The 14,694-nt window shown below is 38.8% G+C and overlaps 1 protein-coding gene across 1 annotated transcript; it reads right to left on the minus strand.

Moving 5' to 3' along the window:
- Window positions 1–3,011: 3,011 nt before the first annotated feature.
- On the minus strand, window positions 3,012–14,667 carry LOC144655326 (septin-6-like). The gene is made up of 14 exons (XM_078515557.1): window positions 14,538–14,667; window positions 14,345–14,459; window positions 14,075–14,134; window positions 13,053–13,106; window positions 9,291–9,372; window positions 8,996–9,136; window positions 6,777–6,822; window positions 6,618–6,689; window positions 6,404–6,493; window positions 6,010–6,106; window positions 5,750–5,801; window positions 4,734–4,983; window positions 3,947–4,024; window positions 3,012–3,572 (listed from the first exon to the last, which is right to left on the minus strand). Exons 1-14 carry the CDS (start codon window positions 14,571–14,573, stop codon window positions 3,441–3,443), a joined length of 1,305 nt encoding a protein of 434 aa, XP_078371683.1. The 5' UTR covers window positions 14,574–14,667; the 3' UTR covers window positions 3,012–3,440.
- Between the last annotated feature and the right edge of the window lie 27 nt (window positions 14,668–14,694).

The following is a 14,694-nucleotide window of genomic DNA, read 5'->3' on the forward strand; positions in this document are numbered from 1 at the left end:
GGGACGAATTGAAGAAATACCCTGAGCGCTTTCTATTTGTACGAAGAAACCAGTTGTTCCGTTGAAAAAACCAAATGGAACGGTCTTCCCACTAGAAAATTTTCAGGAAACATGGAATACCTTAGAGGTATTTCTCTTTTCTCTTTTTTACCGGAATACACGAAATATCGCTGAACCGTTTTGCTTTTTCGCACTTTTACCATGCTCCTCGATGAAATACGCGGCTGTCTCGGTGGGAAAGGAAATGGAACGGTTCCTTTTACTGGAAAGTTTTCAAATGGTACACGCTCGTCCCGTACCATTGTGCTTGTTGAAAAATTGTACTGTTCCGTTTGCCGGAAAATTCTCACCGGTTTTTCTACACAAATGGAAAGCGCTTCCTGGTAACCAGGATGTCAAGAAGAAGCTGGTTTTCAGGACCATTGTTTTCCCTTTACGCCCCTCTCATGCTTAATAGGCACTTTTAGCATCACGTTTACGGCAAACGGCGAACCTGAGGAGGTCACGTGACCACCGCTTTGCCGTCACGTCTGCAGTTTGCGGTTCCGGTTTTGAAGGGAAGAAGGCGCTCCAGCGGTAAGTGACTTACGGGAAGGTTTTTTGCCCGCTTAACGAAACCAACTCACGTTTGACACTTTTAGTAAAAATTTTCTACCTTTTATGGATCCAAATGTCGTTTTTTGTGATTAAAAAGCAATGTATTTTGCATGATCTAAAACTAAGAAAACCGAGTGGCGAAAGAAGTTGAAAACAAAATGGCGGCTCGTAGTTCCTAAACATATGCATGCATAAAAGAAAATCAAAGGGCACTTAGAGCCAGCTCATTCTTCTGCCTTTTTCGGGGGGGGGGGGGGGGTAGGGTTTGGGAGTGGTGGTGGGTAATGAAAATGTACTGGTACAGTAAGTCAAGTACAGTCCCTTGTAAAGTCAAAATCCGATACGCATGTGAAAAGAAATGAAATCACAATTTCACATCTTCTTAAAATGGTGCAACGTGAATCAAGTTGCCCAGCTGTTTAGACCTAAGGGACCCTAAACGTATTTTCACGTATTTTAACACGCGCTGACACAAGCGATCAAGTCCATTGAGGCAGCCGGAAGTAATTTTACATGGCCCCATTCCCCGCTACGTAAATGTCCACAAGCAGTTATTTAAAAAAGAAATAGTATTTCGTTTCCGGATCGCGGAACGATAAGCAAAATAAAAATATAAATGATAAGAAGAGAAGATCCTAGGTCGAGAATCAGTATTACGCGGGGAGGAATTGCGAAACAGTGGAGTTTTTGCATGCATGCACATTCCTTTACCCTTCTGTGCCAGCAAACACACGAGACATCCGAAGACATCCAGTCTTGTTTGCTCTTCTTAGCGCTATTATTGATGGAAAATGTACAAAGTCAACAACAACATAGACAGAAAAGCTAGAATATTTACATAACAATTAAACACGGAAAGGGCTTTCACAATATTTTTCACCAATAAATCGCTTTAATCGATCTTAGAAGGATCGCAGTCGTTTGGTATTTCTATTGTGTAATTAAACTGCAAAGCTTTTCGTCTTCTTGACAAATATAATTTCGTTATTTGAAGAACATGTTTTTACTGCTAAAACGTGTGGACATTGTGGTTACGAGCTTTCTTCTGGCTGGATAGTGTGTAAATAGTTCACATCTTCCACGAAGCTCAGATACACATGTGAAAACCTGTCAGCACGCATCTACCGGGCAGTGACAATCATTGTTCATGGATTGAGCAGCGAATGAAATTTGAGAGAAAGATGCGCACGAACACGTCGTGTTAAACGGATGACGTGAGTCACGGGAAATGAGATGACGTGACAGGAGACAAAAACGTGCTGCTCGGATATCGTGTTTTTATCAGTGAGCTTTATAAACGTTAATTAGAACACGTTATATGGCAAGCGTCACTCCATATTGAGATTTCTTCATGGAACTTATTTTTGACTTTTACTAACGGGAGAGGGGTAGTGTATTAAATCTACTTCCGGTTGCCTGGCGGGACTTCATTGCGTGTAACAGCGCACGTTAAAATGAACCTTGATTACGTGTCAGCACATGATAAAATGAACCCCCAGGTTGTCAACATTTCGACTTTTTGATACACGTTTCCCTTTTTAAAAGTTCCGAAATTGTGTTTTGATGTGAATTTATTTATTAAACTATAAAAGGATTTCGTTTCTTTTCACATTAGGGGGGAGGGTTAGCATGTAAAATTACTTCCGTTCTACAACTTCCGTCCACACATTTTTTGTCCACACATTTTTTGCCCACGCGCTGGACGACAACCGCTTCCGTCCACATCTGATCCACTATAATACTCATTCTTTTAGAAAGAGCTAAAAAATAGATATTTGATACTAATTTTGCCACGTGCGCAGATCGTGCATTTCTAAAAAGAGAGTTGACGTAATTTTATTTTTGGTTCATTGTGCACGAACAGAAATGCGTGCAGGGTCGCGTGCGGGTGAACATCAGCTGCGTCACGTCACCAGCTAAAACCAACTCTGCTTCAAACGTACCAAAAAATTCCATTGAATATTTTATTTTTTAGATCGCTCTTTATACTTTCTCTTGGACGTAGACAGATTGGGGTCAGGGTCGAAGACATGTTGAGGGGTCTTAGAAAAGAAAAAAATGAAAATTTACATTTGATAAATTTTTGTAATAACGACGCGTGCGGGTCGTGCATTACTACAATTAAGAGAGTTGACGTAGCTTTATCTTTGGTTCATTGTAGACAGTTCCGAAATTGTGATTTCATCTAAATTTATTTATTACCCTATACAAGGATTTCATTTCTTTTCACATTTGCATCTGAGCTTTATTGAAGTTATTTTTGACGTTACTAAGGGGGGAAGGGTAGCATGTAAAATTACTTCCGTTCTACAACTTCCGTCCACACAATTTTGGTACACGCACACGCGTGCAAAACAACTTCCGTCAACATCTGTATGACTCTAATACCTCATTCTTGAGAATGAGCTAAAAAGACGTCAGCGCCATGCTTAAGTCAATTTTGGTGACGACGGGAAACCTCAAACCACTAGCAGCCGTTTGCCGTTTGCCGTAAACGCGATGCTTAAGGTCTCTAATATCCTGAAAACGACCCAAGGTGAGAAATAGGCCCGCGTTTTACGGTGCTTACGATGGTCTCACAAAAACGCACATCCTCAAGTCAAAAGACCCTGAAACGCATTGAAAATGAATTGCAACGTTAACATTGCTCCATGTTCTGATTGTTTTCAGTGAACAAGGCAGTTGTATATTACAGTCGTATAGTTCACTAGTACGAGTGAGGGAGAGTATATCTCTATAATACCGACACTCGGATCTTCCCCTTCGTAACCCAATTAACAAGGTTCGACTGTATTGCTAGAATTACAAATTGTACATACAATAATTAATAATTTGTTCATATTCTACGTGTTTCTTTTTATTTCTTTTTTTCCTTTCATTGATTCCTTAGCGACTGAGGCGGAGGCTTGTTGGGCCTGAGCCTGCGCAGCCAGGGCAGCGGCTTTTTTCTTGTTAAAAAGGTTGATCTCTTCGTCCTGAAAAAAGTAGAACGCGAAACAAAATAAACTTAAAGACTTGTTCAACTTGATTATGCCTAGGCTTACACTAAGAATACGGGCCTTTTTTAGTTCCCAATATGAGCTTCTCTAATTCAGTAACGTAAAACCAAACCCAAAGTAATAACTCTGGCCAATCATAAAGGACACAGGTCCGCCTTCGAGCCCTGGCTGGGGCATTTTGGGCTAGTCACTACTCTCACACCGGTGATTATATATGGGGTTTATTCTGCAGTGTACTAACATCCCTTCCACGGGGGAATAGACCGGGAAAAGTTGCCACCACTAGTTTTGAACGCAGACTTTACCTTACCTGTTCTACAACATCAAACTATAATTACTGTCTGACTTACCAACATTCTTCGTTTTTCCTCCAACTTCTTTTTCTCGTCTACTTGTGTCTTCTTCAAAAGTTCAAACTTGGCATGAAGCTGGTGATAAAATAAAGACCCCACAACACTCATTTTTGTGACAATCTGAGCGAATATTTCACAGATACACATAATACCTTGCCTGTAATGATGTAAATGCAACATTTGATTCCGCACCTGACTTTTTTCAAAGCAAAGATAGAAATCAAGTTTAGAGTAGAATCAAAGGTTAAGAATCGTTTAGGAAAATAAATCGTTTGTGCTAAAAGCAACGCAAAGTTTTGCGTTTTCGTTTCCCTTGGAGGTTTCCACCGTATCTTGCCCGAACGAGTCGGTGTTTATTCGAGACACTCAGAGCGGCATTATTGTCGGAAGAAATGACCTCGTAACATTTTTCAAGACACTTTTAGATATCCAGCCTCTTAGGGATGTGGTCATAACAAGTTTACTCGACGAGGACCCACCTTGTGTAGGGGTAGGGGGGCTATGCAAGATACCACCTGTCTGGCAAGCCAAATGAACAAAATTTATTGGCTTTAAAATTTGAGATCAGACTTTCATATTAGGTGTGCATGAAGCTTACATTGCTGAAGAAATGGCACAAGGAGGTTTGAATCTTTTTCTTAGTGTCCACTCCTGATGGAGTGGGGGCTATACAAACAAGACATCATCTTTTAAGGTGGGGAAGGGGGGATACATGAAGAGACCACGTGTCTTTGCAGAGTGGTGGGTCCTGTCTGAGTACAATAGTTTTGACTATTTCCCTTACCTCCTGCTCGGCTTGCTTCAGCTCGGACTCCTTCTCCTTGACCTTATTAACAAAGCTCTGTCTCATTTGCTCCTCTCTGCCCTGTATGTTCTTCATGTACTCCTGTCTCCTGAGCTCATAAGTCTCCTGAAGACTGTGAGGCTGTTTGTCGCCGTCACCATCACTGAAGCCCATGTCCTCCAGTCTGTTTCGTCGGTACAACTCGTAGTGTAGGGTGTGAGTCTTGTCTATCAAGTCCTGCATGTTAGTTCTGGAAATAAAATATACAGGCATCATGCACAGTAGCCTCAGCAAACAGACCCCTTCCCTTCCCGGCAGCGTTCAGTTCTTCCCCTGCATATCAAACGTCTAACATTCGACCCAAAAATTCTCATTCTAATGACACAGGCTAGCGGTTAAAAAAAACTTCACAGCCTTATTTCTTTTCTCGCTTCTTGTTTGTCGATTTTCGACTCGAAGTCTTGAGTCTCACTTCTCAAAACTGAACCGGAAAAAAGAACGCCTGATCACAGGTTATTTTGATACATGATTTGTGTCCGATTCTCATTATCAAATCATGTGTGCATTATTGATACTAGTTCTCTCTTTCCTCCCGCCGCAAAAAATAAGAATGCCTGATCGCAGCTTAGTATTAATGATGCACACATGATTTTTGTTCGACATTCGACCCAAAATTCTCGTTTTGATGACATAGGCTACCGTTTAATAGCCGGTAAGTTCACAATGTTCTTTCTTTTCTCCATTCTTGTTTATCGAATTTCGACTCCAAGTCTCGAGTCTCTCGGAACTCAAACCGGATATGTCTCAATAATACATACACAATTTGTGTTCCTAGAATGAGATTCGTTTCTCGAGAAAAGGGCAATGACAGTTTAACATGGCTACACTGTGTTATCGATCATACCGCAAAACCTAAAGTTCGAAAAAGGCAGTGATTATTCAATTGTTTGAGAGTTATGAGCAAAAATTTAGCAGCAACTTATGGAACAAAAAAAAAAATGCAATTTTACACTCACCGAACCAACATCTCTCTCAGCTTCACAAAGTCACAGTGATTTTCATTTTCAACTGAAAAGTAAAGAAAGAAATATAACTGAAGTTCCGTTAAAAAAAAAAACAGAAGTGGGAATAAAACGACCGTAATGGAGTACTCAAACACTACACGAATTTAAGAGGGTCATCAACTGGTAACAGGGCTTAATTTCTAAAGTTTTTTTTTTCATTGTTTGGAAAACAAACGTGGCCATTCTAACGTCACATAAAAGTTTCCTTTTACCTTCTACAGTCCCCCAGGGATATTGTCGAGCTCTAGTCTTCACTTTGTTGATGATCGCTTCTTCACGGCTGCCAACCACCGCAAATGGAATTTGTTCCTACAACACAAAACATGGCAGTTTGCTTGGTAAATGAAGTATAATTTATTACATGTTATTCTCTTTGGGTAAATTTTCATTCTCAGACTGCCTGCTTGTATTACATGAAATTGCAATAAAGTAGAGAAGAACTAGCGAGTGACCACTACTTGTCTACCAGAGTGGAAGGACTAGAGGGGATCTATTAAAAAAGGAAGAAATTCAAGGATTCTCAAGAAAAAAAGAGTAAGAGTCAGCCGGGGGCTTTTGTGTTACCTAGCTACACTGTACAACACATTCAGTGAGTACTGGACTTACATTCATGCTAAGGTTCATCTCTGCAACAGTCTCATCATCAACAGGAAATCGGTAAATTTCTACACCATTACTGGCAAGTTCTTCCATGATCTGAAAAAAAAAAATAACAGCAAACAAACAAACAACTGATTAGTGTTTTTAAATACTAAGGTCGCTTATAAAGGTTTCTTTACATGTAAATGTAATTCTGTGACTCACTGACTCTTTATCTCACCTTGTCTTTGAACTGCTTCAGTTCACTTTTTGCTATGGTGTCAGCCTTGGCAATGATGGGAACAATATTAACCTACAAAATACAGTAATAGTACAATGTAGATCATGATGTTCACTTCAAACTGTACACAATGGTTTGAGTGGCATTTTAGAAGCTTACCTTTTTGTCCAATTTCTTCATACAAAGAAGGTCCAGTGATTTTAACCTAAAGACAGAGAAAGTGGGTTTTATAGATACACGTACATGTTGCTGCATGGAAGTGCTACTCAATAGCTTTCAGATATTTAGTTTTCACACATACATTGTAAGGATTCACACATAGTTAATTTATTATCTAACATCACAGGCCTGCAGTAGATTCAGCACATAATGTTTGGTTGTGGGAATGAATCGATATATTTTTTTAAGCAAGATTTTAGCAACTTTCAATAACGCATGAACTCTGAAGTTCAAAATCTAACTAACGACTGCATTTGAAATAGGTGACAATTATAATAATTATGATAACAACCAAACAAACCCTAGAAAAATAAGAAACATTCAAAAAAGATCTAAATTCACCAACCACAACCCACAGACATGACCCTTTGAACTTGCTGAAGTAAACAACAATGATTCCTGCCTGTTCATCTACTAACTACAGTACCGCTCAAAAGTAAGTTACCACCCTCTCGCGAGACGCGATTCTCGTCTCGCAAGACGAGAGTCTCGTCTCGCGAGACGAGATTCTCGTCTCTTGAGACGAGACACTCGTCTCGCGAGACGCTTGTAAAAAATAAACTTCTCCTTGATTAGAAGCCGACATTTGCATAAATCACAACTTTGTCGGCATTCGTCGCCCGAAAGATAACACATTCCCCGCAAAAAATGTCGCCGATTCCTCAATCTTCTGTGAAACTTTTATTTTAATAAACGCTCGCACTTAATGTGTTCCTTTTTCATAACTTCACATTACAACTTCCAAGCCACGATTCGGCGGCAAGCGTGATGAAAGGTCAAGAAATCATAACAAGCGTGACCTTTGTTTACACACCGGCGAAGATTCACTGTCAGATAAAGATCTAAGGACAGGAAAACCTCGACGGCAGAAAGATTTCGCTTTCTTCATTTTCGAGTCATGTTTGAAGCGAGAGTTGTGTTTTTAACAGGCGTCTAAACCTCTGATTTTTTGATGGTGCTTTCATTCACGATTTGCATTTTTGATAAGATAAATTCTTTTGCGACGCGACAAGTTTCGATTCAACAGCTTCTCATGCCAGCACGCACGCAACATTTAATACAAACCCGTCAAGATGTTGCAGTGTAACGCAAGTGCTCTGCTTTTGATTTTCGGTTTTTGAGTTGCTTTAATTCACCTTTTGCATTTGTGATAGAAAGAATATAATAAAGACCAGCAAAGCGACGACTTTCAATTGAAAAGCTCTCTCGAGTTCGCTAGCACACACATTCATCTCAAATGGAACTTTTCTTACCAGTGAAAAAAGACAAACCGATCGTTGCCAACAAATCAGCAACCTTTCCAATCAGGCAAAAACTTCGAATTTTAGTTGACAAAACGGCGAAAACTCTCGCGAGAGATTAATCGTTTTCTCGTAAGATAATTGCCGTAATTTATGCCAGACATTTCCGCTTCGTTGATTCTCGCGAGACGAGGAAACTCGTCTCGCGAGAAACGAGACGAGAGGTGGTAACTTACTTTTGAGCGGTACTGTACAGTCGAAGCTCTCTTAACGGACACTCTCGTAAGCGGACAGCTCTACTTACGGCCACCTTGTTTGAAACCCCGTTTTAACTCCCATACAAACTTTGCATCTTCACATTCTCGTAAGCAGACATTCCCGTAAGCGGCCGCGGACACTTTCAGAGATTGCCACCTAAATTTTTTTTTGTTTTCAAGCTCCAATAAGCGGACACCTCAAAGAAAATTCTATTAACAACCGCTGTATCTTGTTTTTATACCTTCACATCGCCGTTCGTCACAATGACTTTACAGTGATTACAGATTACAGTACCATATTTCAGTGTTGTTTCGTGGTCATCCACGTCAGGTTAGATTTCGAAACACCACTTACATCCATATTAATTAGCATTATGTTAGCTGGGCAAGCTCCCATAAGCGGCCATCTATCCCCTAAACCTCTAGTGGCCTCTTACGAGAACCATTCTCGTAAGCGGCCAGCTCTAGTTGCGGACACTTTTTTCGCGTCCCGGGGGTGTCCGCTTACGAGAGCTTCGACTGTATTATTATTATTATTGACGGCAGTGCAAAATTCAACCATAAGTTGAGCTCTTAACTTCAGAGTTTGTCTGTTATTGTGATTTGAAAGGTGCAAAAAGGCGTCAGATGTTAATTTTCTTCACTGCTAAGAAGTACTTACGAGTGGCCAGTAGGAGAGACGAAGTAGAGACAGACATGTACACGTGTGTCATTATAAGCATTCAGTGTTCTTCTTATCTTGAGTTCTTGTTGAAGATATTTATCAAACTGTGAATCAATGTACTCCACAATGGGACTGGCACTGAATAAAGAACACAGCAAACACTTGTTACTTGTTGATTACATCAGAAACTTGCTACAAATCTACTGGCACTGAATGCAGAATATAACAACCAGCAATTAATGAACACAGTTTAATGTCAGTGGTTTAATGCAATAATTTATATAACACAAACCTGTCATCCTTGTTGATTTGGTCTCCATAACCAACAGTGTCCACAACTGTCAACTTCAGTTTTACATTACTCTCATTTAAATCTATCAAATTAAAAAAAATAGATAACAATTTTGTTTAATACATGTATGTCCAAGGTATGTATTTGATGTATGTTGTAAAGATTAAGGACGGTGCCTACTAATAACAAAGTATTTTTGCCCGGCCGATGACTATACAAGAAATGTAGATGTTACCAAGGGCTACTAAAATTCAAAAAGAAAATTGGGGGTAGCCACGCAAATTTTCGAGATAATTAGGTTTGAAATCTGGAAAAAAGTGCTGACGTGGCATTTTAAAATAAAGTAAAACTTAATACAATTTCCTTGCAAATTCCATTTGAAATTGGTTTTTCATGAACAAAATCAACATTAAATATAACAATCGTTACAATAACTAACAAATATAAATGTCTTCGGAATTGCGTTATCCACGTTTTTATTAACAAAATAATTGCGTTTGAGTCATTTTTGACCCTAGCAGCTCTCACTTGCACGGCCAGAAAATCGACCTAAATTTTTGTTTGCACTTAATGAAAAATTAAACATGTGCTCTAAAGACTTACCACTTACATTTTATAAAAAAAGTGGGGGTCACCACGCATTTTTAAAAGTTATACCAATTGTTTTCAGATTCTATGAAATCGCTTTTGGAGTCTGTTACATTTTTCCTATCCCCTCCCTAGCGAGTTGAATATTTGCATCTCGCGCGTGCACTACGCCATTTGTCACGGTTAGCAGTTTGCAGGTAACGTTTTTATTAGCGCTTAGCGATTTGTTTTTAACTGTTAATGTGAGCCATATTCAGTGGTTAGCGGTAAATGGTTACTTATATGTTGCTTTTCCGCTGTTCTTGGCTTAGGATATGTCCATAAACTGGATTTCGTCGCAGAGAAAACTTTCTTGAGTTTTAGTCGCGCACTTGTTCGCGTAGTTAAATTCGTCATTTTGAGCGAGCAAATTAATTAAAAGCGCGCGCGCCCAGTGTGTTCGATGCATTGCGTGATGCGCAGAACAAGTGCGCAGTAGCAATAGGAGGCACCGTCCTTAATACAATTTCAAGGTTTGTAAATAATTTTGCGTGCACAATTCAAGACGTTTTCTGCATTATTTAAACTTTTTAAACCATTTACTATTTGAAATTACTTTTCCCAGTCTCTGAGTGTGTAATGAGTAAAATCACATACACAGAACGGAAAATTTTGCAGCTGACAAATATCTGATTAACAACAATTACTATAATATTACAAACTTGCTGTGCCTTTGAGAAAATTCCAGGCATTTTTAGACAAATATTTTCCTCGCTTTATCCCAGCTTGGAAAAATACAAAAATGTTTGATTCTACATGTACATGTAGAAAAACCCTTTACAGTCTAGAAGTTCCTATGAAAAACAAGGCTTTTAGCTTTTAATCGGCAGGTTACCAGACTCTGCATGAAGCCTGGTTACTTTCACTGCCTGAGAAGGCAAAGAAGTGAAATTTCCCTTTTCCCACTTTGCTGGAGGTTGGGTTTACTGTAAGTGGAGTAAAGATACATGCATGTGGTATGTTAATGGGCAGTTGTTTACATTGTTCTCTACCATAACTGAGTAGAATTTTAAGGATATGTGACCCTCCATATGAAAAGGGGGCTTATCGTAACAGCGTTTCAAGAGCCTTTTTGTTTGAAACGCGTTTGAAACCCGTTTCAAATGCATTTGAAATTCGTTTCAAAGTGTTTGAAACGCGTTTCAAACAGTAGGCGTTTGAAACATGGTGAAACGCGTTTGCATGTGTTTGAAACGCCATGCTTAGATTATCATTACTGTTCAAGCATAATTTATTCAAAATGTGACAACGATTTCATCAAATTATACAGTGTCTACAGTACCTGAGGAAATCAGAGAATGATGATGTTGCAGCAGCAAAATTTTTTGATTTGAGTAACATTTTCTCCTCATCAATAAATCAGCGTGATGCACACTTGTGTTAATTGCAAGAGCGTGTCTGTGAATATTGCATTGTGTACAGTTGTACAGTCTATAAAATATACTTACATCGTATGTTTAATCCACATCACTTTGTGTCTGAGGCACGTTGAAAATATGTAACGCGTACGGTAAACAAACACATTCGCTGCACGCAAACTATATCACCACATATCCTGAAGCGTGTTTCTTGCTTTTGGACCATCTTGTCACTTGTTAATTTCCTTGTAACTTGAAAAACCAAACTGAACAACACATTTAAACTGTCCGTTCGGTTAACCGATCATTTTAACTTTCAAATCTTGACCGCCAAATAAAGTAAACAAAGTATCAGGTTTTATACAGATCGTGTGCATTGTCACGTCTCACATATCAGGTTGTTTTCTGAAGACTTGAAATATATCACATTTTATCGAGATAATTTCGGCAAATAAGCGATATATTTCTCTAAACTATAGATTGTAAAACGAAAAACTTACGTATGAACAGTTTAGATACATTTGAAACTGTTGCGTGTAAACTTGAATAAATTCCACAATTAATCACGTGCGAACTCGTGTAACCTGATGCTTCAAACCACAAGCGGGGCGCTTTGTACGTTCAACAGCGATCATTTGAAGTTTCCGAGGTTTCATGAATGGAGAATGGCAACGCACACAGAAGAAAAGAAAACTGCAAATTTATGCTCCCTGTAAACACACTGCAATATAAATATTAGAAATTGTATCGATTGATCGATGAAAAATTTACTTTGGGATGCCAGATGCACGTTTTCGGTGAGTCGCATTCCTTCAAATGAAAATACAGTCGCCGCTGAGTACTCGAGCGGCAAATGATTTAATTTTATACTCCTGTTAGTGAGAAGTAATACCAACCAGCTGGCTTTATCACACAGCGATTCTGCAGTTAACAGTTCGAAAATTAAGACAGCTTATCAAAACTTCTGCGCTAGTGTTCAGTAAAATGAACGCTGCTATGTTATGTTATTTAGCAGCGCTCAGTAAAATGAGCGCTGCTAAATAACTGCCAAATGGCTGCCTCGGAAAATTATTTTGTGCAGTTAAATTGGAGCTAATCTACAGCTTTCGCTAAATTCTGCAGAATGTCTGCCATTTGAAAGCAAAAGGGCCGCAGAAAGGCTTCCAGTCCAGTCAAAAACAAACTTTTCGCCGAGCTTCCAACACAGGTAGACGTCATATTTTGTTTCGATTTACGGTTACCGGGATGTTCTGTGAAACCGTTGCAAAAATTACCACTGGGAAACTGTCATATACAATGCTGTCTACCTCATACGTTCAGTAATAATTATGCTCAAATAATTTGGCGTTTCAAACCCTATAAAATGCGTTTTCTGCATTTGAAACGCTCTAAATTCAAAAGGTGTTTGAAACGCGTTTGAAATCTGTTTGAAACTGTTTGAAACCCGTTTCAAATGCGTTTCAAACGCTGCGTTTAAACGCGTTTGAGAGAAATTACGTTAAGCCCCCTTTTCATATGGAGGGTCACATATGACCATAAACACCAGTACCTGTTCTAAAAACTGTTACACATTAATTTGATACTAAAATTAAGTTATGAATTTTAACCACAACATAACCTCAACCAGTTAACCACAACCTTGGGGAACTTATCCAGTGATTGGAATTGACTGAGTTTTATTTAGCAGCACTGTACATGTATCTCTGTTTCTGAGCATGTCTTCAAGGGACAATCCTGTTTATTTTTAAGATGCTTGTCTACATGTCTAAGTACTCACCATATGTGTGATTTTCTACTTTAACACCTGGCAATTGATGCGAATGGGGAAGTCCTGAAAAGAACAAAAGGTTTAGTTATAGCCCTGGGACTTTAATCATAAGGAGACTCAACATCTGTAAGCCTGAATCAAAATGTGTGAAGCCTGTGTTAGTAAAAGAACTAGTTACTTGCCCTGATTTATCACACGATACTGTAAGTCCTACAGTCCTGTAAGCTCAAGGCTAACAAAATGAGCTAGTTAAGATTGTCAAAGCCGACAAGGCTTATACTGAAATATCAAGTTTCCTACAAACTAGAATTTTGAAGAGAATACAAACAAAATGTGTTTTTTTTTAAAAAATTCTGAGACTCTAGACAAGAAAGACTATTTTGCAAGGTTTTTTAAATTCAGGGGTACCACTTTTTAACATGAAAAGTGGCTCACATTTCTTTTATTTCTAAAGTTGCAAAATTATAATTTATTCAGCTACTAAACCGATCTATGTACCGATCTGGTACAAAATGCTTTCTAGCAACAGAATGAAAAGGAACACTGAATTTCATTTATGTGACTTGCGTCTGTTGATCAACAGGTGTTTCAACTAATTATTGTTCTCAATCTTTGGATGATTCTTTTGAACAACACTACACACTGTATTTTTATATGCATCACACTTGAACACGTATTGAAATAAGCACATTACAGAAACAAAATTTTTAAACACTCCAAATTCCCCAAATATATAATATTCCTGCTATAAATCGCATCGGTGCGATGCATGACGTGATACATTCTAAGTTTAAAGATAAAATCTCACTATTCCATCACTACTTTACATAAAACTAACAAATGTACCAATAGATCTGTCATGCATGCAATATTTAGTAGGTTTTGGAGAGTGACCACACCTATTAATTCTACCACACAATAACAATTAATATTAACAATAGCAAGGCACGCTTGCATCACTTCCCCTCACAAACTCTGAAGCTTGTACGGAATTTGAAAGGAACTTTCGAACACTTGATCGCCCAACGCACCTTCAAACGTCGTTTTGAAGAGACAGTCCATCAAAGTTGATTTTCCGATCCCTGTTTCACCTAAAAACAAAAATTTAGATCGATTTAAACGGCTCCTTTTTCAGTTTTCCGTTTTAACATTCAGCTACATGCACTTTACATGTATGTTTTTGATTTTGACATATGATAATAAGTTCGCATTACTGGCCTAAAATCACGTATGCCCTGTCCGATAGAAAAGCGAAAGAGTAGCATCTAATTCTTCTTTGACAAGAAGAATCCCTAACTCACCTATGCATAGAATATTGAAGGCAAATCCCCTATTCACAGATTTATTAACGAGCTGGTCTGGTAAGCTGTCGAAGCCAACATGGCCTGCTAAACGGAGCTGCCGCCCATCCGCTCCCTTAAACAGAACAAAATACAGCAATTCACAGAGAGTTCGGTTTCAAAACAACACTTTCTTCCAAAAACCAATACTTACAAGTGTTCTGCAATAATCTGTTACCGCCGAAGCCATTTCAATTGAACGTAAAACCTAAAGAAAGTCCACCACAGCTGTTGATGAATATTTTGTAAAAAGGTACAGAAGAATGAAAATATGGCGGTTTGGTCAGCGGTTTTTACTAGAGCCCAGTCTC

The sequence above is a fragment of the Oculina patagonica genome, chromosome 5 (genome assembly GCF_052425735.1).
Source record: "Oculina patagonica isolate OP01 chromosome 5, crgOcupat, whole genome shotgun sequence".
Taxonomy (NCBI): domain Eukaryota; kingdom Metazoa; phylum Cnidaria; class Anthozoa; order Scleractinia; family Oculinidae; genus Oculina; species Oculina patagonica.

Bases quoted from the DNA above. Each gene is read 5' to 3' on its own strand.
- LOC144655326 (XM_078515557.1), bottom strand. From the start codon at position 14,573: ATGGCTTCGGCGGTAACAGATTATTGCAGAACACTT. The intron at 6,823-8,995 runs GTAAGTACTTCT...CTCTGTCTTTAG, and splicing joins GTCTCTCCTACTGGCCACTC to GTTAAAATCACTGGACCTTC. The intron at 6,690-6,776 runs GTAAGCTTCTAA...TGTATTTTGTAG, and splicing joins TGAAGAAATTGGACAAAAAG to GTTAATATTGTTCCCATCAT.